At 47.8% G+C, this 24427-nt stretch overlaps 1 protein-coding gene across 1 annotated transcript in view; it reads left to right on the forward strand.

Annotated features, from left to right (window-relative positions):
• Positions 1-7936, forward strand: part of ENPP6 (ectonucleotide pyrophosphatase/phosphodiesterase 6) — a 31387-nt gene extending 23451 nt beyond the window's left edge. Inside the window, exons 5-8 of the mRNA XM_075499231.1 lie at positions 108-287; positions 2689-2826; positions 6835-6958; positions 7717-7936. Coding sequence (XP_075355346.1) covers positions 108-287; positions 2689-2826; positions 6835-6958; positions 7717-7928 — 654 coding nt within the window. The 3' untranslated portion in view covers positions 7929-7936. The remainder of the gene's footprint in view (positions 1-107; positions 288-2688; positions 2827-6834; positions 6959-7716) is intronic.
• The last annotated feature ends 16491 nt before the right edge of the window (positions 7937-24427 follow it).

The raw sequence follows: 24427 nt of genomic DNA on the forward strand, positions 1-24427 counted from the left end.
TTCCACTACATCAGTGGAGGTCAAATGGGGATTAAAATTTTCCAGCAGGCGCAGACAGTGCGAAGCTCTTACCCGGCCGTAACAGCTGTCATGCACTCGCTTCACAGAGCAAGGGCCTTCAGCATGACGTCAACGTCCTCCTCTTCTCTGATCATGGGATGACGGACATCTCTTGGGCAGACAAGGTGATTGAGCTGAAAAACTATATCAATATGAGTGATACCATACAAATGAAGGACCGAGGTCCTGTGGTGAGCCTCTGGCCAGCTCCAGAGAAGCACGCGGAGGTAAGTACAGCTCATTCGTATTTATTTAGGTTTGTGTTTCCTTGGTTTTTATGAGAATTGTGTCTTTTGTTTGCTCGTAACATCCACGTCTCACTCTCAGAGATGTGTGTAAAAATTAGCCTGAACCTCTTATTGGGAGTCAGACTTGGATCCTGTGACACTCTTGTGATGCTGGTTTCTGAAGGAAAGTCACACCAGGCAAATTAAAAAGCATGAACTTTCACCATTATTTGGCACAGATATGTGCTTTCAAACCCCACCACTATGTGCTTCTGATAAATAGCTAAAAGATTTTAGCTCAAAATCCATTTTTATTATTTTATATATATATATTAGTCAATTTATTGACACGCTAGCTGAGATTTTCAAATGATCTGGAGCAGGTCAGGCATTCATATTCCAGTAATCTCCCATAAAGTTTGAGGAATTAACTCCATTAGACCAGAATTACAAAAAACAGGGTTTTATACAATATTCTCCTTTGAAGGATTTTGATGAATAAGCATGTTGGATTGAATCAACCATAAAAGCCCAAGGCTAGAACTGAAGGATTTTGAGGGACAAATTAAAACAATACAGAAAAAAGTCTGGAAACCACTTGTAAAGAATGAAAATGCAGCATCTGTAACTAATAGACTAGTACATTCTAGTTTAACCAGAAACCAATGCTTGAGAAGTCATTATTGTTGTCCTCAGAATATAGATGAGTGGATGTACAAAATGGGCAGTCCATGCTCCAGGTGAATACTTTTGTTTTTTGTATTATATTTTAGCCAGTTCCAGTATATTGTAGCTTGTGCAATTTTTTGAAGAGAATGTTTGCTAATTTTTGCACCCAAACAGGCTCTGCAGGAATTGTATAGCTGTGACATTGTGAACATTTCAAATTAGTGCCAGAATTGAAAGTTGTTTTAGAGGCATGCGTAAGCAATTCACTCAAAGTCCCTGCAGGGGATCACAGCATTTATATATACTCTCCTTGGCCTTAACTCAGAGATCCTATTTTTGTAGACCAGACCTTTAAACAAGGGGAAGTATAAGTTGTGACTTCACGCAGACGTGGGGTTTCATCCAACAAAGCTCTTAAGCACATGCTTCTCTCTCATTAAACAGCCTAATATCCCTAAGGAGAACAAAGTACAATGCCTCACACCATGGTTTTGTTTTCTTCCTTCATTTCTTTTTAGGACTTTTTCCTGGAGGGCTGCTTTTCTGAGCGAAATAAAGTTGATTTTCTGTTTCCCAATAGCCAGATTCCTCTATTCTTAATTCACTTGAAAGAGCCGTGTTTAGGAATTAGATCCTATCATAACGTAGTGGTTATCACCTTTAAGAGTTATCCCATTTTGAAGCACCAGAAGTACTGGTGAAAGGCCAGGACCACCCTCTAGTCCAGGCCATGGTGGGATGGTCTGGCTGAGTCGTGCCATCACACCCTGGTGCCGACCGTATCAACGCAAATCTCTTACGCACATATACGCACAAGGGGGACTTAGCTAAAAGGATCGTGAAGGACCTTTCATTCTGTGCAGAACTGAGCTATTTATTCCTGAAGATTATTTATATTTAAGCAAAGGAGTGATATGCACTTTAGGGACTCCAATAACCACCTTCTTTATGGCATATGAACATCTTCTTTAGGCATTTAAAATATTTTTCTGAATAATTTTGGATTTAACCACATTTGTGTGATTATATTCCAGACAGTATGATTAATATTAATAAGCCACTTGTACGGCATTGTGCTGTAGGTATTGGCATTGGCTGATTAATCTCACAGCATCCTTATGAAGCAGATAACTAGGCACGATCAATCCCTTTGACAGGGATTGTCAATCCCTTTGATAGGGAAAGTCAATCCCTTTGATAGGATTGACTTTGACAATCCTTTGATAGGGATTGACTGGTTAAGCGTAAGAAACGCAGCTGAGGTGACATTCGTTGTTCACGCGAGAGCACAAAGAGGGAATGAGTGGCAGAGGCCAAAGGCAATATCCCTTTTCCGCATCCGTACCCAGTCCACATGGTGCCTTTGGGCATCTTTCACCACTTCGCTTACTGTCTCCTGTGATGGTTTGGTTTCTGCTGGTCTGTCTCTGCAGGTTGATATACTCACATGCATACATTTGTGAGTGCCTGTATTATACATACATATAATACATGAATTCATGTGTTCCTATGTGTTCATGAGCCAAGTTTTCAGAACCTCCCAAACCACATAAGCAGGTTTTGCACAGCCGTCGTCTTCGGACCGGCAAAGTCCCAGTTTGGATGTGCTGATGATTGGCCATTACAGGGGATTAGCCATTTTACAAATTCAGGTGTTTCCATGTACCCATAGGTGAGTATATGCTCTTTACAGCCATATGGTGTCCTATCCTAATATTTGTTTTCTTTGCAGATATATCAAAAATTGAAAGCTGTGGAACACATGCATGTTTATAACATACAGGATATTCCAGACAGGTTTTTCTACAAAAAAGGAAAATTTGTGTCTCCTCTAACTCTCGTGGCCGAGAAAGGATGGTTCATAGTAGAGGTAAAGTATAGAAGCAAAATACTTAGACATGAATGTGAAAAGGTGCAATACATGAAAACAGTAAGAAAAATGTACAGTTCTATGCTGGGCATTGAGTTAAAATGTTACATCATTTACTTGGGCTGACTACAAAACTAATGTCAAATATTGCTGTGTGCTTAAAAGAGCCTAAAGGCATGGCAGCTGTGCTGAAGGCAGACAAAGTTAAATAGTCAAGACGGTTCTTTTTTCTGCGTCGTCATGAAGTAGGAGGAGTTTTTGTATTTCCCATTCCAGTTCTGTTGCTTTACTCCTCTTCCCCCTGCCTACCTACCTTCATCTCAGACACCAAAAGAGCATTTCCATTTCAAGACCTTACTATCCCTCCATTCAGCAGTACTTTGTGGCAACCGTTCCTTCTGCCTGGCTTCCCACCCACCAGACTCTGTCCTAAAAATGCCATTTCTCCCAAGCCCTCCAGTCTCAAAAGGGTCAGACTGGGGATTTACTCCTCAGAGATACCCAGTGCGCACACTGAAATCTGAGAGCTTGTTAAGCAGAGAATCGATTAGACTTGCACACGCAGAGATTTTTCATACCAACTTACTTTGTTACTATAAATTGTTGTTGTTGTTGTTGTTATTATTTTGTACTTGTACCGCTGCTGAGCATCTATCTCCACATTACAGATCACCACAGCTCAGAGGGTGAGGCAACTTATATATCTTCTAAGTGGGTAAACTGAGGAGCAGTACTAAGTGATTGCCCAAAGCCATACATTAAACCAGTAAGTTGGCGACAGAACCAAGGAGCAATGGGTTTTTTCAGTGTCCCTGCATAGTCATTGCCCATCACTGCCTTGCAGATTATTGTAACTCAGTTGAGCATCTTCTGTCATGACCCTGGGAGCTACTGCTGACCAGGCTTTGCTCAAGACGGTCCACATCACCACATTTCTCACTAGCCAACCTGACTTTAGAATAATCATTTCTACAGCTGAATAAAAATGCACCTCTAAAAAAACCCAATTGCTTTTGAGTACGGATGGGTGAGCACTACATTTGTGGTTAAAAAAAAAAAAAAAAAAAAAAAAAGCCAGAGTTAAGATTCAGACATGTAAAGTAGGAATCGGAAACATTTTTGCCAAAATTATTTTAAAAAATTACAACTAAACTCTTTTGTACAGAAGTTCAACACAGAACGTTTTTACATATTCTGGAAAAAAAAATGCACTTTAAAAAAAATAGCTGAAACTCTGACAAACCTTAATAACAGTGCAGCAAACACTGCTGCTATGGTAATTATTTCTGTCTCTCTGCCCATTCCTTCCCATTGTTTCTGATTTTCAAGAATGTCCTCTTATTAATGCTGTCAGATTTTCCTTCTCCTCGGTACATTTTCATTATCTGTGAATGGGATGTGAAAATGAAAGTTTCCTGTCATATTTTTAAAGCAATAATTGAGCCTTCTATTATACTTCCTGCCCAAACCACTGAAGAGAGGATGTTCAGCTCTTCCTTATCATGCTCACGGGGTATTTTAACTCTCTGTTGGCTAGTGGATAGCTGCAAGATGTTTGAAAAAGGGGATTTTTTTGTTTGTTTGTTTTGGAGAGACAAAGGGGATGTATCTGGAAAGTCGTTGTTTTTCTCAGCAAGGAGCATAGGCAAAAAAGCCCATCCACATTTCGGTTAAAGCAGGATGAGGAGGGATTTCATGCACCTCCGGCTGTATCGAAGCCGGTCTGCTAATATTATCTTGTTCCCTCCACATGAGTGCGTGGTCCCCATCCTTTGAGCAGAATTTCCCCCAGCTGCTCTCCTGCCTACAACAACGGTGTCAGCCCTCAGGGCTGCGTGCTCACCCTACACCCATCCCAGTGTACTTTCCCCAAGTTTTAGGGAACAGTTGCTGTACAGCTCCTAAACATGCACATGCAGGGAAAAGGCCATCATCAGCAGTCCCAGACACGCCTGCTTCATCTTTCAGGAGCAGCGCTAGCCCAGGCTTAGGCTGAGCGGGAAAAATTAATGTCTCGGTTGAGTCCTCTTTCCCATTTGGGCTTGCCGGGGCAGGCACGTTGGGGTGCTGCCAGCGCCCTGGCCCCAGAGAAGCCCCAGGGCTTTGTGGGGTTTGCTGTAAGGCAGAGACTGATGCTCTAGAAGGGCAGCACTGAGGTGCTTGCACAGCCCTTTCCCTCAAACTACTGCTGTTAACAGCTCCGTTTCACAAGCTCTCACTTCAGCCGCAGTTGTGAAAGAAAGTAGTATGCTTTCTGACCCAACTAGCAGCAAAAAGAATGGAAATGAGTGTGCCTTTGACTGCACATCTAGCTGCGAGTAGGTATCTCCTGGTGCCCGGCTGGGTGATGGAAAGGCACGCTACCTCCTGCATTTGACATTCCTGGGGAAGCAGCTGAGTCCACGACATTGGACAGGACCACGGAAGGGTGTAGCTTCAGCAAAGTCATGATACTGCCAAAGAAACACTGCAAATTAGATGTGACTTGGCTTGTCTGGAGCTGATGCTAACAAATGCTGTACAGGTTGCCTAATGGTGAGCAGCCCAGTGACAATTAGTCCCCGGCAACCACAGTAAGCAGAGCCACAGCGTAAGGAGGTGCTATGGTAGGAAGAGGGGAAGGCGTCTGTTTTCTCCTGGGCTTGCTCTGAGTGCTGTCAGTGAAGTAGATGGGGACAAGGAAAGAGATAAAATTGTTTAATTATCTGGTACATCTGCTGACTATTACACACGAAGAAATGCAAGGGATACTCTGGGGGTTCTCCTGGAAAGCAGTTGGAAGAGCTACACCTCATAACCAGAATCATTGCTGTCCTCAGTGCTCCTGTGCAAGGTCAATTTTCTTCTTGAGCAGAGGAGGAAAACAAAAATCAGGCAAAATAAATGTTTGTAAAAGCAAAGGGGGATCCTTGGTCAATCTGCTTCACCATCCACAGGAGCTGCGGCACCACTTGCCCAGGGTGGGAATGTGGGAGACTCTGTTGGGGCATCTTCTGTGCTCCTGTGACGCAGCGTGAAGCCCAGACCTGGCCGCTTTAGGGAACTGCAGCTCCTTCTCTGTAACCATCAGATAAATTAATGCCAGGGGTCTAACGGGCTGTCAGCTGACGTTCTTCATCTAAGTGAAATTCCTACCATAGTTTTGGGGATATCTGGAGTGTCACGTCTGCTGCCATCCCTAGGGAGCATGGGACAAGAGAAACTCATGGAGAGGGTTGGTCCAGCATTTTGAGCAGCCCCTAGGGACCGCTGCTGCCAAGTGGGCCAGGATATGGCACTACTGTAGGTAGTCTGGTAAGAGCTGTTAATACGGAGCAGGAGAAAGAAAGGAAGGAAGGAATTTAAAAATATGAATTAAGTGCAATATGGGCAAGGAAAAACAAAAATAATGATGACGAATTATTAAAGCATGGACACAAACTGAGCGTGGTCTATGCCAGGGAGAAGGGGACCGTCTTAGGTCTGAGCCTGCATTCCCTGGAAGGAACCTCATTGCTTTAATACTAAAACAAGCAGGGAGAAGAAATAATAATAATTAGAAAGTATATAGCAGCTGTGATATTTGTATTGTTTAGGCTGACTAGTCAAATGGAGCCAAAAATGGCTTCTTTTTCTATGGTGCCAATGGCACGTCGGGCAGAACAACGCACCATCAAATCCATGGGTGTGCACGGCGCCGGGTGGGAGAACGGAGCTGCCAGCATGCAGCAGGAGAGGGACCGTGTCACATACGGCTGTGACACTTGGTGCTCACAGCAGAGATTTAGATGAGCGAGAGGCAGAAAGTTGTCCTGCGCGCTCAGCCGGGAGATGGCTACTCACTGAGACGGCACGGCTGGGGGTCACCCCTCCCGGTGATGAGCCCCTGTGCAGCTGACGGCAGGGTGTGGGGGCCCGATGGGGTGGTACAGCGCACGGAGACACAGCGTGGCACACCACGGTGCCCCGTGGCACACCACGCGCAGCCCGGCAGGCGGGCACTAACTGCGCTCTGCTGTTGTCGCCCAGAGCAGGGACAAGCTGCCCTTCTGGGAGAACGGGACGGGGAGGAAGGAGGCCTGGCAGAATGGCTGGCACGGCTATGACAACGAGCTCATGGACATGAGAGCCTTCTTCCTCGCGTACGGGCCAGGTACAGTGCCACCGTCCCTGGTGTCCCCCTCCCCTCATAGCCCCATGGCCCCTGGCCCAGCATCCCTGCAGCCCTGGCGTGTCAGGACGCTGATGTGGCACCCTGCGACGCCCCAAAATTACAAATAGATGGCAGGATTTCCTCACTACGGCTGGACGCTGGGAAGGTTTCTAGCTCTGTATCTATTTTATAGCTGGAGAAACAGGGCAGGGAGACATGAAGGGATTTGGTCAGCCCCTCTCCGACGTGCCAGCACAGTAACTCTATCCTTTTGCCCTATTTTCCAAGACTGGCCTAAATTTTTAATTCTATTTGAAACACGTGAATTCTCCTTATGTTGGTGGATTCAACCCACTAGTGCAGAGCACTTTCTTTGGGAAGGTTGCAGCATACCTCGCCCACCTGTCCGATGGGTGGACACGAAACCCTTGATTTCCACTTCATCAGTGGAAGACACTGCCGAGCACCAGGCTGCAACTGCAGACGGGAGCAAAAGCAAAGCAGAACGTGCAGTACAATTATGTCAGGCTATTAAATCTACCAAGCATACACAGTAAAGTAGCTCCTGTACTTAATAATTTAATTATTTTTTCTTTTTTAGCTTTTAGAATAAAATTGGAATAGAAGTAAAAATAATGAATTAAAACATTTGAAATGTTTTTTGCTGAGCTACGTTGCCCCGCAGCGCCCCGCGTTTCAGGAGCTGAGCCCCAAGCCGTACCGATGCCAACTCCTCTCTGTGCCTGTTTTCCCTGCAGATTTCCGATCCAACTTCCGAGCGCCTCCCATCAGATCCGTGGATGTTTACAACATCATGTGCAGCCTGGCAGGAATACAGCCGCTGCCCAACAATGGCTCCTGGTCCAGGGTGGAGTGCATGCTCCGAAACACGGCCCCCCTGGCACCGCTCCCCCTGCGTGGCAGCTGCGCCCTGGCACTAGCTCTGCTCTGCCTGATCTCCTTACTGTGATCCCCGAACAATGTCGGTCAGTGTCACCAGCAACTCCATCCTTCTTTTTTTTTTTTTTCCGTAAGTTCTTCATTCGAATAACAACTTCATTAATAGAGTGCTGCCCCCCACTCCTCCATCGTGCTCCACCAGGCGTGAATCCGACCCATCCTGCTTTTACAGCGGTTATAACATGAAGCCAGATTTTGTGCTGCTCTAAACACAGCCAGGAAAGCTGGGGTCAGTACTCTGGATTCACAGCAGTGGCAATGAGAGCGGAATCCTGGCTGGCTATCCACAGAATTTTCTGGTGGGTGCACGTGGAGATCTCCAAGCATCAAACACATCTTACCCCGGCATCTTTAACTGAGAAGCTCACCCTGGCTCCCAGTACGGAGAAGCTCAGGGGTAGTGACAGACCTCTGTGCGTTTAACTGGGTTCTTTCCAATTCACTCCTTCAACTCCAGCTCTGTCACCAGCAGAGCCCCATCTTCTCCTTACAGTGCCAGCCAAGCCCTGTATATACTGAGCTGTTCTTCCAAGAGCCAAGTGCTTTGCCGAGTGACCATAATGCCGAGAGAGGTGGATCAGCAGGAGAGCAGTGAGAGCATCCTACTTCTCTCGGCCTTTCCTTCTGCATTTTCCCCAAAGTGAGCCCTGGCCCTGCACGCCTCCAAGGCTGGGCTTTCCTCACGGACCGCGGCGGGGAGGGGGGTAGGGGGCTGGGAAAGGGGAGAGTGATAGAAATCCTCCACCTCAAAACCAGGAGGAAAGTGAAACGGCAGCTGGACACACAGAGGTCAGGAGAACGTAGGATGAGGAAGCCTGGCATTCAACAGTCTCTCTGCTTTTCCTGGTGGAGATAATACCATCTGCTCAGGTTTGGGGGTTTTGTACACAGTTATGTTTCTGCAGGTTTTTCAACACTTACTGCTTTTCTACCAGCTCTTGCTCTCTACACCTCTGCCCAGTGAACAGCACATTCCCCTTTATTCTGCAGCAGGGAGAGAGATCTACACTGATGGATCTCCCACCCTCTCAGTTAATCCTGGCTAATATTTCCACCACAGGCTATCAAGCCTAAACACAGTTGTAACAGTAAAGTTAAATAGCAGGAGAGGATGGAGCTGTTGTCAGAGGTAATGCCTCTGAATGTTAAGTCAAATGGATGAAAACATCAACACGGCAGATATATTAAATCCCTGAAATATCCAGTTTTGGCCCTGCTCATTCACTCCAGCGCAGCCATGGATCCACCTTGGGGTGGTGTTCAACGCAGGGCTGGCAGCAAAGCCAGCTGCCACCACGGTCTGTTAGCTCAGAAGATTAATTTCACTTAACTGTTAAATCGTCTAGTTGTCACAGTCCTTGGTGTTACACACTGGGATGGATAGATGGATGGATGCTGTGGTGGGTCATTAGAGAGGTGTTCTTCTTACATCATTAAATTTCTACTGTGAAATAAGCTCGTCTAAAACAGGGCTGTAAGGGTCTGATCCTGCAAAGTGTCCTCTCCTCTTCGGGAGGCTGTGCCTTCAGCAATGCCTTCGGGAGTGCTCAGCGCTTTTTCTGATATACCTCTGAACCAGGAGCTTTCTGTGACAAACTGCCTTTGGAAGGATTTAGGTCCCTCCCCATGCAAAATAAACATCTAGGACTTATTATTCCTGTGGATCCAGAGTTAAGCACGATCTGGGTATGTGTGGTACAGTGAGTTTAAGGGTGAATGATTACACTGTGGAAAAAAAACCGCACCAAATTAAACTTGACAAAAGACTTCTGTAATAGCTGTAAAGGTTTATGTAATGTGTTTTTAAAGCTCAAGTGAACCATCAAATCAATTGGGGGGGAAAAAAGGAGAAAATCAGTCTTTGTTATTAGACTGTTGAGTATAAAAGGCAATTTAGTGCTTTCGAAGCATTTGCAAGTAGCTATAAAACAAGCACCTATTGTTCAGAGTTCCCTGTTGCTCTTTAATGGACCAGGCTCAATGAATTCACTGGAGCACATTTTTAAAGTGAAAAAATCATCAGTATACAAGATAACCAAATGACTAAATTACCAAGTTTTGTTTGAAAATCAACAGGATAGATACAGTCAATACCTGCTAATCCCTCCATAGCCTGCCGTTTTAACTCTTACAGTGAACAGAACCCAAGGTCCTCTTACAGAAGAAAAGCTCCTAAATGTAAGGCTATATTCAGATTCTCAGTTATACAAGCAGAAACTGGAAATAACAAACCAGGTCCATCGAGTTGTTCCAGGGATGTGCCATGACAGATGAAACCAATGTTGATCCCTGGGAGTACTTTGTGTAGCTCATTTTTGTCAGTGTCCACATGCATATTTGCATAGGTGCAGAGCAAATCGTCTAATTGCAGTAGGATTTGTTTGACCTTAATGCAAGCATTGTGTGTATGGCAATACACCTCAAAAGACATTTGATCTGTAAAAGGGAAATTTGATGGTAGACCTACAAGAAGCTCATTAGCTTCAAAAGAACTACAGCTGATTATTTTTTGAGAAGTGCATCTTTCTTCCTCAGAAATGTTGTACTTCTGAATCAGTTCACATTCTCATTCAAAAATCAAGTGTCTTGACTCTCGCCTATTTTTCTGTATACTATGCAATGGAGGTGGGTGTATTTTAAAACCTATTTCTGAATGATGTTTTTATACAATGACTGATTGTGAATGAGTGAATAATTCTAAGAATGGTGTTAGAAAAAAAATATGCATCTTTTTGTAAATACTGTAAGATTTTGGAAAAAAAAAACCAACAAAAAACCAACAAAAACCAAACCACCACTGCTGTAACACCTTGCCTTTCTTGTTTGATTGCTGCATCAAAGTGTGATAAACAGTGTTTGAAGCTTGTGCTGATTAATCATCAGAAAGATGAATGATAACATTGTTTAGAAATGGCAAAGTTGTCAGCATGTAAATTAGGGACATTAAATACATCACACAAGATACTGTAGCTTGTATACGCAGTCCTTTTTTCCAGCTGTATTTCAATAGTTAACCTTTTGAACATCCATCCAGGGACATGCAATTCACACTAGCAAATGGACACAACAAACCATTTTGCTCTCCTGAGAGGTGAGCCTTGGATGCTCTCTGCAGACCCTTTCTCCAAGCCCACCTTGTTACCATCACATCAGCTGCTTGCACAGAAATCAGGTGCATCGTCACAGGTACCAGGGTTCAGTTGGTTCGGGCTTTCCAGAGCCCTCACGGTACACCCTGCTTCCCAGCACGGGGTGGTGCAAATGGCAAGAAGACCGCAAAAACCAACACCGAGGGCCTCAAGGACAGGGGGCCCTACTCCTGCTTTAGGCTCCACAAATCAACAACGATGTTCATGGAACAGACTGATTTAATAGAAATACGTCTCCAAACCTCCTCAGTGGAATTTATCTTGTTTTCCTTACATTAACTGACCACAGGGGCAGGGAGGGCACGATGGAGGAGAAGCCAAGTCTGGGAAAGCAGCGCAGGTATACCAATGAGTCGTCTAATTCACAGCAGGACTACCTTTGAACTGGCAGCACTGCCAAGGTCTGCTCAGAGATGGTCCCTCTGTGTCCCATAAATATGGGTCCTGCAAAAAGGAGGGTACTGAGGGACTGCCTGCATGGGGACAGTGTGGGAGTCAGTCTCAGTCAGCTCCCCGTAGCAGTGCCAAAAATGGCAATTTCCCACCTAAATAAGCTGAGCCTTTTTTAATCAATGAGCTCGGCAGCCGTGTAAGTGGCACAACTGCCCAGGGCTCGACGGATGAGCCCTCCAGCATCCCTCGGGATGCAGCCTGCATTGCCCATACAGACTGCAGCCTCACTGAGTCACTTTTGTATCGGCCCAGACACTGGCCAGAGCCCTCCACAAATACCAGGACTTCACAACTAAGCGGTGAATTAAGAGATTTTGTGGTGCTGGCCACTTTCCTTGTCTCCTAACTGCTCAGTAGAAGTCAAAACATCCGTCAGACATTAAGCTCCACACCTCAGAGGGGGATGCAGACCAAATGAGCTCTGGGCACTGTGAAGTGAAAGGCATTGGAAAAGCTCCATGTAACATTTCCCCCTCTTCCTTCTCCCTGTAAGGCTGCGGCAAGAGGGCAGGCGGCTGCAAATCAAATGGGAATTTTTAAAGGAAACGTGGCCTAATGAAGGGAAAAGCTTGAAAACCTCTATTTTAGCAAAATGAGTCTTTAATAGCTGTTTTGAAAGATAACTTTCACCTACATGGAAAAACGTTTTTTTGTATAGGTACTGAAACACATGTATGTTAAAGGAAGGTTATTGTGGAGTGCTCCAAAACTAAGAACATTTCAAAATTACAGTTGACCGGACACCGTAATTCTCAAGCTTCGTACAGATGTTTGTAGCTGTATAGATTATTCTGATAAAATCTGAATTATATGGAAGTCGCTATGGACTTGCACCTGCTATAACGTTATCCCAAATGCGGCAGCTCTCTATCAACGACACGGTTTCTGCTCTACCAGCCCAATCCACCAGAAAATCACCACCAGCTGCCAGCAGACCTGCCCTGGTCTCTCCCCAGCCCTGCCTGGCGCCTGTTTGATGCCCCCCGCCCCGGTTCGAGGCGAAGGCCTGGGGCCGCACCGCCTCACCGCAGGGCCGCCTTTTTCCACGGCTGCTCCCGGCGTCCTGGCTGGCTGGGAAGTGTCACCCACTGGCGTGCAGGTAAGCTCCCGCTTCGGAGTGGAAGACAATCAGCAGCAGCAGCAGCACTGAAACAACAGCATCTTCTCTGCCGGCTCGGCGGGCTGAGGAGAGGCGGCGGCGGCAGCGGCTCGGCCCTCGCTGGGGGAAAGGCCCCACAGGCCCCGGAAGCGGAGATCTCCCCACGCGCTGCTTTTACGGCCTTGTTTGCCCCTTTTTGCGGTGTCGACGGCCAGCAAGGCGGTGGCTGCAACGGGTGCGGCCTCCTGAACCGCGGCTGGGTTTGCCGGTGCAGGAGGAGGAGACCCCGTTCACGAGGGGGGCTCTTGGCCGGGACCCCGCGGGCGGCCCCGGCCCCGGCCCCGGCGTGCCCGGCCCGGCAGCGCCCCCTGGCGGCCGGCGCGGCGCAGGCAGCCGCAGGGCGCGGGGGGGCCCTCGCCCACCCTCTGCCCGCAGCAGGGGAGGGGAGGACCCGCGGCCTTCCTGCCAAAACAGGGGGGGTTTGGGTAGGGGGGCTGGGGTGGGAGACAGCAGTACGTTTTAGACAGGAGGGCTGTAGCGAGCAAAGTAAGAATTGGGACTTGTCTTTCATTCTGTGTTTCTCATTGCAGTTTTTTACCTCTTTCTCCCCTTTAACTTTCTGTTACCCTTTGCTCTATGGCTGACTCCCCCTCCCGCAACCCCACAAACCTGCTGCCTCCGTGTAGTTTCCTGAGCGAGCCTCCTGCCCTGCCCCCTGCCTACTTCTGCCCTAATTTCATAGAATCACAGAATCGTATAGGTTGGAAAAGACCTTTAAGATCATCAAGTCCAACCATAAACCTAACACTGCCAAGACCACCACTATACCCTGTCCCTAAGCACTTCATCCAAACGTCTTTTAAATACCTCCAGGGATGGCGACTCAACCACTTCCCTGGGCAGCCTGTTCCAATGCTTGGCAACCCTTTCAGTGAAGTAAAATTTCCTAATATCCAGTCTAAACCTCCCCTGGTGCAACTTGAGGCCATTTCCTTTCGTCCTGTCACTTGTTACCTGGGAGAAGAGACCGACCCCCACCTCTCTACAACCTCCTTTCAGGTAGTTGTAGAGAGCAATAAGGTCTCCCCTCAGCCTCCTTATCTCCAGGCTAAACAACCCCAGTTCCCTCAGCCGCTCCTCATAAGACTTGTGCTCCAGACCCTTCACCAGCTCCATTGCCCTTCTTCGGACACGCAAATTTTGGACATCCTCAATAGGAGGATGAGTGGCCTTGGACAGACCTGGGTGTTTACCTGGCCCTTAATGATCCTTGACAGGAATCAGCTGGATATACTTCCAAATACAGATGACTTGGGCTGCATCTAGAGCTGCTTTTGTTGTTATTAAAGCCTGATCCCCCTATGAAACAAAATCTGTGTGCAAAAGAGGGGAGCAGAGAGCGGCAGGGATGGGTGATGCAGGTCCTTGCTTCGTTACTCGTTCTCACTTGCAGCTTCGCTCTAGGTTAAACGTGGCACCCTCCGGTTAGGCAGGCCTGGCAGTGCTGCTCAGGAGGACTCAGCCTTTATCAGCTCAGGGGGACTCTGATTAAAGCAATAAAAGACAGCAAGGAAACAGCGAGGAGGGCTGAGGTGGGGAGAAGTAGTGCCCACCTCCCACGCCAGCACGGATCAGAGCTTAGCTGAGCTCTGGAGAGCAGCAGCAAACAAGGAATTTTAATATCAGCATTGTAGCAGCCTTCAGGAGCTGCCCCAGTGTCCCACACCGTGGGGACGCAGGCAGGCAGCCAGCCAACCCCCCAGACATCAGTATCTTCCACTGGGACCACGCGGGCATCTCCCGTGTGACCAATTTTCTGTGATTGTGGGAGTGGGCACTGGCAGCTCTTGAGCAGCCTTCTGTTGTTCTCAAGAAATTAATAATACGTTAAAACATTACTCAGCACTTATATATATCACTTGGTGAATATTAATTAAGCCTCAAAATCAGCTGGAGACACTGGCATTGCTTCCTTGCTGGATAGAAAAAGGCAGGCCCAGGCAGCACCGGCCATTGCAAAGGCAGCGGAGTGCAGGCAGGGTTTGTGGGGGATCAGCTGCAATCCCAGCCGAACACCCGGCCGACCTGCTGCTCGCACTGGGCTACCTCCACGCGAGGGCTCCCAGCCACTGCATCGCATGTAAATGCATATAACCAAGCCACGTGTCCATAACAGGCAGTTTTGGAACACTTTCTTCAGTGGTCCAATGTGCTGCTCATCCTATGGTGCTAAAACAACCCGTGCATTGGCAATGACTGTTTTGTGCTCCCCTATTCAAGGTTAGTTTTGCCCCTGCAAGCCCTGGCCATACAAGGTGACTCAGGAGGGGCTTGCTTCTGGCTTGTGAGAGGAGCCTCCCACCCTCTACATGACCCTGGGCAGAAGGAGGCTCTGGCAAATTCAAAATTAATTTTTTAAAAGTGCTTATTTGCCTGCCTACGTATCCATCCATCCATCCATCCATCCATCCATCCATCCATCCATCCATCTTACCTGTAAATCTCTCTCTCCCTTGCTACCTCTTCCATGTCTTCTCTACATTGGTGGGGCTTTTGGGGGCAAGACTTTGTTTCTGTGTTTGCTAGAGTAGGTAGCACTGTTGTTCTCAGCTTGCAGCTCACTGATTGTCCCCAAGGATCCCGGGAGTGGGAGAGGGGGTAACCCCGGCCGGCCACGTCCTGTGCCCCGCACGCGTCTCAGCTGAGAAGATGCTGTAAGAGAGAGGGAAAGCACCCCTTGTCCAGCCATGGAGGGCTGCTCCGAGCATGGATTTAATAAGGAAATCACTTTGGGCTTAAAAGTGAAGTTTTAAAGCAGCCTTCCCATAGCAGCTGTGAAGGAGCACAAAAAAAAAAGCTTAATGTCTTTTAAGGTCGAGTTCAAGCACTTTGTGAGCTGGATCATGCAACCTGCTTGCCTACACCACTGTGGGGGCTGGACAGGATGACCTGGAAGGTCCCCTCCTGCCCTAATCTCAAATGTTTCCTTAGAAGAACAGTTCCGACAAAGACAAATAACTTTTTTTATTTTCTCTAAACAGAATAAAATGGAGAGAGGCCTGAGCTTTCTGTTTGCATTTCATACAGCCTCTTGCTGCAAGAACAAATGAGATGAACAAACACAAGTCCCACTGACAAGAAGATATTTAATAGCCATGATGTGGGGAGCTTTCCAGCAAAAGAAAGACCGTTTTATGCAGAAATAGATGAATGCAGCCTGTAAAGGCTCAGCAATTAATCACGCGTTTGAAGAAATACAACACAGTCAGAGAGGCTGAATTTTAAATGCTCGCTGCTCCGGTTTGGACAGTGACAAATTAAGGCCCATACAAAAGCAGGTGTGGCTCTTGAAGAAGCCCTCTGAGGCCAATTAAAAATGGGAAACCAGCTGGTAAGTGTGCAGATGTGACAGCTAGAGCAGCTTAAGAAATGAATACAAAGGAGGAGGATGGAGGAATTAATGGTGCAGGAGCTGAGGCGAATGAAAGAGGACCTGCTCTCCGAAGGGGGTTGCTCCGTGGCGGGTGAAGTGCCTCATCATGTGGGATGGGCAAAGCTGTGACAGCCACGTGTCCTTGCTGCCCTGGAGAGCTGCCCTGCGCCTGCCTCAGACGGGCTCCACACGAAGCCCCCGCTGAAGGACCCCACAAACCACAGCGTCTGCTGCCCCGCGCGCCCCGCAGCTTCCCCCGGTGCCCAGAGGAGAGCTGCGTTCGGGGACGTCTGAAGCTGATGGCATGGGCACCTCTGAAAATGCCTGCGGTACCCCGTGATGGGAAAGGCAAGGGGCTGAGAGCGAGGGTGGATTTTCCCAAATCAGCTCCAACGAGAGCCAGGTCTGCTCCAATCCAACAGGCAATGTCCGGCCAGGTTCCACATGCAGTGCTTCATCGTTCCCAATCTGTTCACAGTCTCCAGCGTTCGCTGTTCTGAGTCAGTCAAGAAAATGGTTATTCTTCCCACTGAAAACACATGAAATAATTCAGATACAAGTCAAATTACGAAGGATTTGTAATTTGCTGTTAGGGTTACCATCTAGGAATTGTTAGCAGATTTATAAACAGTGCCACGAGAACAAACTATGAATCAGTAGAAGCCGGAGCTTGTCATCCCGTTTGGAAAAGGATGCCACCATGATTGTCATCACAATTTCTCCGTGCTGTTCCTCCCACATTTACCCCTACCCTGCCTCTCTCCACACATCCAGCGGGTGTGAGGTATCACCGGGACAGCATTTTGTAGAAATTTCCTTCTACCAAAGTGCAGGCTGGGGGACTGGTCCCATTTGCCTCATCAAAGTCTGTTCTTCCAAAGTAATTTGTTGATACAAATCTCTTTCCTGCTGTGAATTATATGGACTTTTTCTCAGAAAAAGCTGTTGACACAGATCGCTATAGATGACTTGTTTGGTTTTTCTCTCCTCTTGTCCATAGGAAAGGATTGCTTCTGCTAATGTTAAGCTTTGGCATACAATAATCCTTCTGGGAAGGTGAGCATGACAGAGCTGCGTTTGAAGCTGCTGATAGCTTCAACTGGGAGAGTGGACAAGGTCTTCACCAGTTTCATCCTCTAAATAAAAAGAAAAAAATCTCTAGTGACGAGCTGCTCAGCCCCTTGCCTATTTCTGTGAAGCTGAGTATTTAAGCCACTTCTTTCTTGAAAAAAATCTCATTTTCATTGGCCCTATTTCCAGCATGGTGTTGATGAAGCATGGGAAATTTTTATGTAAAAGGAGTTCTCTTTCTGCGTCCACCCCCCCCCCACTAGCCTGGCTGTTTGTCACCAGCGTGGGTAGTGACAGCCCTAACAGTGCTGTCCTAGCCAACTTGCCAAATAATAAAGCAGGTGGGCAGCTTCACTGCGGGAAATAGCCTTTCACAGTGCCTTTATGCTTGAGCATAGGTAGTCATTGCAGCACGGAGACCCTGTTTGGCCCAATAGCTTTCACATTAAAAAATACATCCTAAGACTGAATAATTTCTCTTAGAACGAGCTCGGCATCCAGGGCCTCGGCCAGGGAGGAGGGCCCCAGCCGGCCGGTAACAAACCCGGCCCCAAAAAGCAGTCCTTGCCAAAAATCCTGCAAGGGTGGGAAGAAGGAGGCAACCAGAGCCATGAACGCAGCCTGAGGCTGTACTGAGCAGGCGAACAGCAGCTGCAGGCAGAGATGATCTCAGCCAGTGCTTTTCTTCTGTTTGAAGGGACGGGAATGGGCTAATTTGGAGCTGGCAGCAGGTAACCAAAGACAAGATACAAGATGAATCTTAAATAATGATCTGAAACTGTTCTGCATCCCCCCTCCAGTTCCCTGTGACATCCATGGCTAGAAACAGAGACGCCTCCGAGTGACGTTTAAAAGGTTTCATATACCAGTGTGGTAAATAGAGCCAGTGCCAAAACTTCCCTGCCTCTGAGAAGGGGCATGGGGAGAAGCAATTTCTCATTGCTTATCCATCTCCCTCCTGTCATCTGTTGTGTCTGGAGGCTGCTGCCACGTGCAAACATCTGGGATGCATCATGGACCTTCTCCTGCTGGAGAGAGGAGATGGTTTTTGGATGCAAACTAAGCTCAGAGGCGCTCTGCAGCCTTTGCAAGGGAACAAACAGCAAGTTATTGCACGTACGATAGGAACGGAGGGAAAGAAGGGAGAAGGTTTTATTCCAAGACAAATGTGAGAGCCTTGAGGGTGTGCAAAACCTTCACGAGCAGAAACCTGCCACGCACACAGGAAGATGGGTTGAGAAGCAATTATGACTTATGTTTTAGGGGGCTGCCTGAGCAGAGAGGAATACCACCAGGACCGCCGAGCACCTCACCGGTTTTGCAAGCTGTGGCTAGTTCCTACCTCAAGGGTAAAGGACGGCAAGTTGTTCTTCAGGACAGAAGTTAACCAGGAGTAAGGAGGGCCATTGCACTCAGGTAGCAGAGAGAAGGAGCACCCGTGGCAACACCGCCAGGCAGGCCCTGCCGGGATCCCTCTCCACCCCTTCCCACGGGGCTTTTTGCAGGATCCCACCCCTCCTGCGAACGGGGCACCTCCGGGGGAGCCAGCCCCGGCTGCCAGCAGCAGCGCTGCATCCCGGCTCCTGGCTCGGCATCGCTCAGGGACACCACATCCTTACGGCACAACCACGGACACATGTCCAAATATTCCGGTATAGATTGCTCTTTCTTTTAGGTCTGTACAAACCACAGAGGCAGGCACATGTAGTTCCCTGCCTCAGCTGGCTTTTGGGAGCCCAGGATCCTTTGACCTCCATGTAACGTGACTATATTTTTTCTTCTGTCTTCAGATGACCTTTCTTCTCCAACTCCTGGTCCCAACAGGGACTCCCCTGCTACTGAAGTACACCCTCACATTCCTCTGCCCTCTTTGAGTTTTCCTCTGTCTTAGTGAAATCTCTTGACTTTTAAAGCCCTGATACTCCAATCCCCTTGTTCTCCTGGGGAAAAGCATCCACCCTCCTTCTCTTGACCTCAAATTGAAGAGGCCCCAATCCGGAAGAAATCTGGGCAGAAGTTGGTTGCCTGCTGACCTGTCTGTTCATGGAGACCCACGCCAGGGTTGCACCACTGTCTGCATAATCCATGGCACAAGGCAGCAGTCATGAGACACAGACTTCACACACTACCTGTCAGTATAGTCCAGAGATTATTTTCTTTTTTACCAAAAAATAAATGCCAACAGTCTTCCTTTGTAGCCCGACATGTGGGACTAACTCAGTCGCTCTGCTCTGTCTTGAGTCTGAAGCTGGTGGTCTCGACTGGTTGGACCTGATGATTAGTTAGCCCTGCTACTAATCTGGTGTCAAAAAGGCAGCTTCTTCTTCAGCAACATCCCAAGTGGCTCATTTTTAGAAAGACAAATGGTTCGGAAATCTGCAATGGTCTAAATATTTTAAGGCAATAGTGTTTTATTAGTTTCTGGTTCAAGGAAAGTCCACTCGTCTCCAGGCGAATGTTTTAAATGCAGTGGAAGAGCTTTTCAAAACTGTTTGTCATCCTGTAAGGCTTTAGTTTTCCGCAATTTTTTTTTTTTTACTTATATCTTCAAAAATAAGTGGCTTTCTCATTTTGTTTTTTCTGTACAAGCTGTGATTTGGTGAAACTGTTATCTGCTGTCTAACAGCAAAGCATGAGAAATACTGTCTCTCCATACTGGGTTATAGGTAATAATAAAACCGTAACAGGCGAAGGGTCTGCCTTTAAGGAGGAACAATAAATATATTGGCTGCCTTAGGTCTGAGGACTCTTAAGTTTCTTCATTGTGAATGAATAATAAATCTCCAGGGTCCACTGGCAACTACTTACAAATGAAACACTACAGTCGGAAGAAAAACAACTTTCTTCAGAAGTAAGTTGGAAGGAGCAGGACGCTAGTACTGCCCGTGCTGCTGGGGAGGGCTCCCGGGGGCTGCCAGCCTGCCGGGCACAGGAGCCAAGGGACGGCAGAGCAGCAACAGAGCTGAGGAGCTTTTTGGGTTTCCTCTCCTACTGTGTGGGCTGGCCATGTCCTTCCCCTCCGTGGGACAAGGCAGGCGGCTTGGGCTCTGACTGGGGTCCCTCTGTGGGCTTTGCACCGCTGTTCCTCGGGCTGGGCACCAGGGTGGCCTCGTGTGCTTGCACCACAGTGGCCAAAGTGGCCCCTGTCCCTCTCCTCCCCGTGGTGCCTCCCTGACGGATGCTTCTGCTGCAGACCTTGGCTGACGGCAAGACCTCTGCCTCCACCCAAAGTTTCCTGGGAAGTTTCAGGCAAGGTGCCTCAGCACTCCTTTAGAAGAGAAAAAAATATGCTGCGTTATCTAGGTTAAAAAAAAGGAAAAAAAAAAAAAAAATGTGGTTACTGTTTTACTGAGAAGCTCTGCCAGGGCCATGCCTTGGCTCAGGGTTACAGCTGGCCCGGTTGCAAGCATCTGAAAATCGTCACCAGCTTGTGTCCAGCACAAGCATGTTAAACTGTGGTGGCTGGATGCTAAATAGGACTTCTCTGGCAGGTTCGCTTTGGGCCCGAGCCAGAGACAAGCGCTAAACCCGACAGAGAGAGAGCCTCTCCCCCCACAGCCTCCCCGTGCTGGGGCGAGCAGCAGCGAGGGGCTGGGGCCCCATGGCTCGCCAGGGAGGGAGCCGAGACCGGGGGTTTGGTTCAAGGCAACTGGGGCAGGCTGGGCAACCGGCTGCAAGGAGCAGCAGTGCGGAGGGAGGAGGGGGGCCTTGCCGCGGAGGCAGGGGCAAGCATTCACCCGCTGTGGCCATTTAGGCGAACGCCCTTCCCTGCCGTCCCCGTCACTGCCCACAACACTGAGGCACACCCAGCTCTGAGGTTTGCGCTTCTGAGTCCTCAAGTTTGCAACCCTGATGGCTGCTCCTGGCAGTCACTGCCCAGCAGTAGGTGTGTGCACGTGGTGGAGACCACAGCTACGTAGCGATGACAGGTTCCAGGTACGTGGGACACGGGATATGGTTTGCATTCAAATCCCTTCAGTGCGCATGCTGCCCTGCAAAATTAACTGCCTAGGTCCTTATTTCCCAAAAACCTGGCTAACAGGACCCACAAGGATGTTCAGGGACGGGGCTGAGCTGGTTCAGGAGGAGGGAGGCACCGCCTGTGCACCTTTTGGTGGGGGCAGTGACACAGCAGGCAGGCAGGAGGGGGGACATCCCCAAAGCTAAGCTCAGTCTAGGGAGACCAATGGCCCCAGCTTCCATATATAGGCTGCTCTGAATTGTCCCCTCCAGAAGGTTTGCTTGCTTTCTTAACCACAGAGGTACCCAAGGAGCTTCACAGGCTAAAGTTAGACTTTGTGAATACCCCTGATAGGTAGTAGCATATATATGAAGTGTAATTTATTTAAAAGATGTCACTCGCCAGGGCTTGTTACCTATGCAGCTTCCAGACCAGAGCTGGCCCACAAGCTACCCACCAGCATGCAGGGACAGCTCATTCATGGCTGCTTGCACCCACGGGTGCGGGCAGACCCAGCGAAGCAGTGGTCCCCATGCTACTTTTGCAGCTTCCTGCCAGACTGAGTCTCTTTGGCACTTACTAGACAACCAGGCCAGTTTTACCAGCGACAAGCAGAGGTACAAGAGGAGAGAGATGCAAAGAACTCAAAACAAAAGGCTCCAGGTTTCCCTAAGACAGACAGAAAGGAAACAGGGTACGTAACTATTTTAGTGTACACATAGAGATGTACATGCTGGTAGATTTATTTACTGTGTTTGCTTACTTTCAAATAGCTGGCAGCACAGGGTTAGGTTTTCTGTGCTTATTAGGATGAGAGATAAGAAAAAAGATTTAAAAAAAACATACTTGGGATTTCCTGTTCCCAGTCCCCATTCATCACTACTGTGACAGTTGGGCTAAAAATACTTTGTTAAACCTGAGGACCTAAAGGCGTAGAAGGAAGTTGCTTACAAATGCAAGCTCAGCCATCTCAACACAAAACCACTGGCGGCCATCAAAGTCCCAGCATCTTTGACTCTGCTACAAAACCCTTCTCCCTTCACATACCAGCTGCGGTGAACAGGAGTGTCGGAGCAGTGGGCTCCCTCCTTGCAGTTTAGGAAAGGCTACTAAGACAGGGCCGTCTTCCTTGGAGCCTTTCTGAGAAGCACAGCTGGATATTTTTATAATTGCTTTTCTAAGCATTTACCTGGGGCCTTGCTTGGTGCCCTGAGGAAGACGAATGTGACCTGTTGTTCTAGCGTTGTCTGAGGGTGTGGGTGTCCTCTTTGAGCACCCAAAGCACAAAGATGCTGGGCAGAAAAGTACATAGTCAAAAAGAGGAGCGGCAGTCAAAAGGAGGAGGAGAGGAGAGGAGAGGAGAGGAGAGGAGAGGAGAGGAGAGGAGAGGAGAGGAGAGGAGAGGAGAGGAGAGGAGAGGAGAGGAGAGGAGAGGAGAGGAGAGGAGAGGAGAGGAGAGGAGAAGAGAAGAGAGGAGAAGAGAAGAGAAGAGAAGACATATTTACACTCCTAAACTTTTTTAAAATCACAAACCTGCAACAGCATGGCTTGAAGGGAAGTGCTGACAGTAGTGCCTATCCTGAAGCAGCTCATCACCTTTTCTTCTCTGAGGTCTTTCTGATGAGTGGGGAGAGCAAAAAGGAGAAAGTAATGGAAAAGTGGAGAAAAGACACTATAGGATTAGGATGACATTTTGAGAGGGGAGGGTGAGAAAAGGGGCAAAGGACATCTCATGTCAAGTAATGTGTGGAAAAAAACTCCAACCTGAAGGAGAATAAATGTCAAAAAGGAGCAGAAAAGGAATGGATTCTGAGCAATGGAAAAAAAGATAAAATGGAAGAAGGACATTTTAGAAAATAAGTTGAGAGGAAAAACCAGAACCTAAAGAAAAAGCTGGGAGGCTGATGGAAAAAGGGACAGTCTGGAGAGAAGGATAACTTTCAGAAATGTTATCTTATAGATGTAAGATATCTGTAGATACAGAGGGATGGAAATCTGTTTTGACTCAGTGCTCTCAGCAGAAAGGCATGATCCAACAGCAAGAGAATAGTTCTTCAGCCAAGCAGTGGCCCTAGACATTTTAAGTATGTTATAGGCCACGTTTCACCAAGAAGACGTCACTTGCTTAAGATCTTCACTGTACCTGTCAGCAGAGTAAGTATAAAGAGAATTAAGCCAAGTTTCTAAGCAAGTTTTAAAGTGCAAGGTGTGATGGGTTTGGACAAGAACAATTTCCTTCTAGATAACGATCAGCCTCATCTACCGCCTAAAATATGAGCCCACTATCAGGAGAGAAACAGAAACAAAGCTCTCTGTGAGGGGGAAACAGTGCATGCAGACTTCTCCAGCCATACTGAAAAGGTATTGAAAGTCTTGAAAGTCTGTTTCTGACCACCACCCAAAATTGGCTCTGCCTGTGCAAGGCACTAGGTCACTGCTAGCATAAAGCCCTAATCAAACTTTGCCTTTTTCCCCCCCTATAATTCAAAATCCACAATTTCAAGGAGATGGATTACAAAGGGAGGAGATAGACGAAGGGGAACCAGCAAAGACTACAGATAGCATGGTAGTAGTATGTGCCACTAGCAGGTGACAAGCCAAGGTGCTTATGACGGCACCTACTTTCAACAGATGCTTTGGTTTCTATCTTGTAAATCTCGTACATCCTCATAGCTGACCTTGGCAAACAGCAGTTCTCCAGGCAAAACTCTGGCAAAGCTCCTGGAGCCTAAACCTCCTCAAAACCTTCTTCCAGGTGGCCGTAGAGGGCAGGAAAATGGCACCTGCATGTTACATTGTCCACTTGGGCCTCTCCAATAAGCTGCTGCCAGAGTATGGAAAAAAGACTGAATAATTTTTTGAAGAATGTGAAAAAAACTCCTTGCTAGGGCCCTTTCGCTTGGGTGTGTACACCAGGTCCTCCTTTGGCTCATGAGGATGGAGAGGAGAGGAAAAGAGGGACCTGATACCTGTTGCTCTTGGCATCAGGATGCCCTAAGGGACTTCTCATTTCTGGGAGCCCGGGTGCCTCTCAGCTGGGCACTCACGCATTCAGTGGGGATCACACTCCCTCTGCACCCATCGCCTCTACGTCCAGTCCAAACCAGGATGTTTCAAAATCAGTGAATTTCCTCCCTTGCGCTCTCTTACTAGAATGGCTCACAGACCTTTTTATGAAGCATACATGAGCTCAGCAAGCTGTTGACCCTTGGTTTTCTGAGATTTCTGGTTTGTTGTGCAAGGTCTCCTAAGTGAGCAAGGGAAACAGCATGTTAAATGGAAATGTAAGTATTTTCTCTAAAAATCACCGATGGGTGCAAAGAATCCACTTGAAACATATAAC

This window comes from Mycteria americana, chromosome 4 (assembly GCF_035582795.1).
Source record: "Mycteria americana isolate JAX WOST 10 ecotype Jacksonville Zoo and Gardens chromosome 4, USCA_MyAme_1.0, whole genome shotgun sequence".
Classification (NCBI taxonomy): domain Eukaryota; kingdom Metazoa; phylum Chordata; class Aves; order Ciconiiformes; family Ciconiidae; genus Mycteria; species Mycteria americana.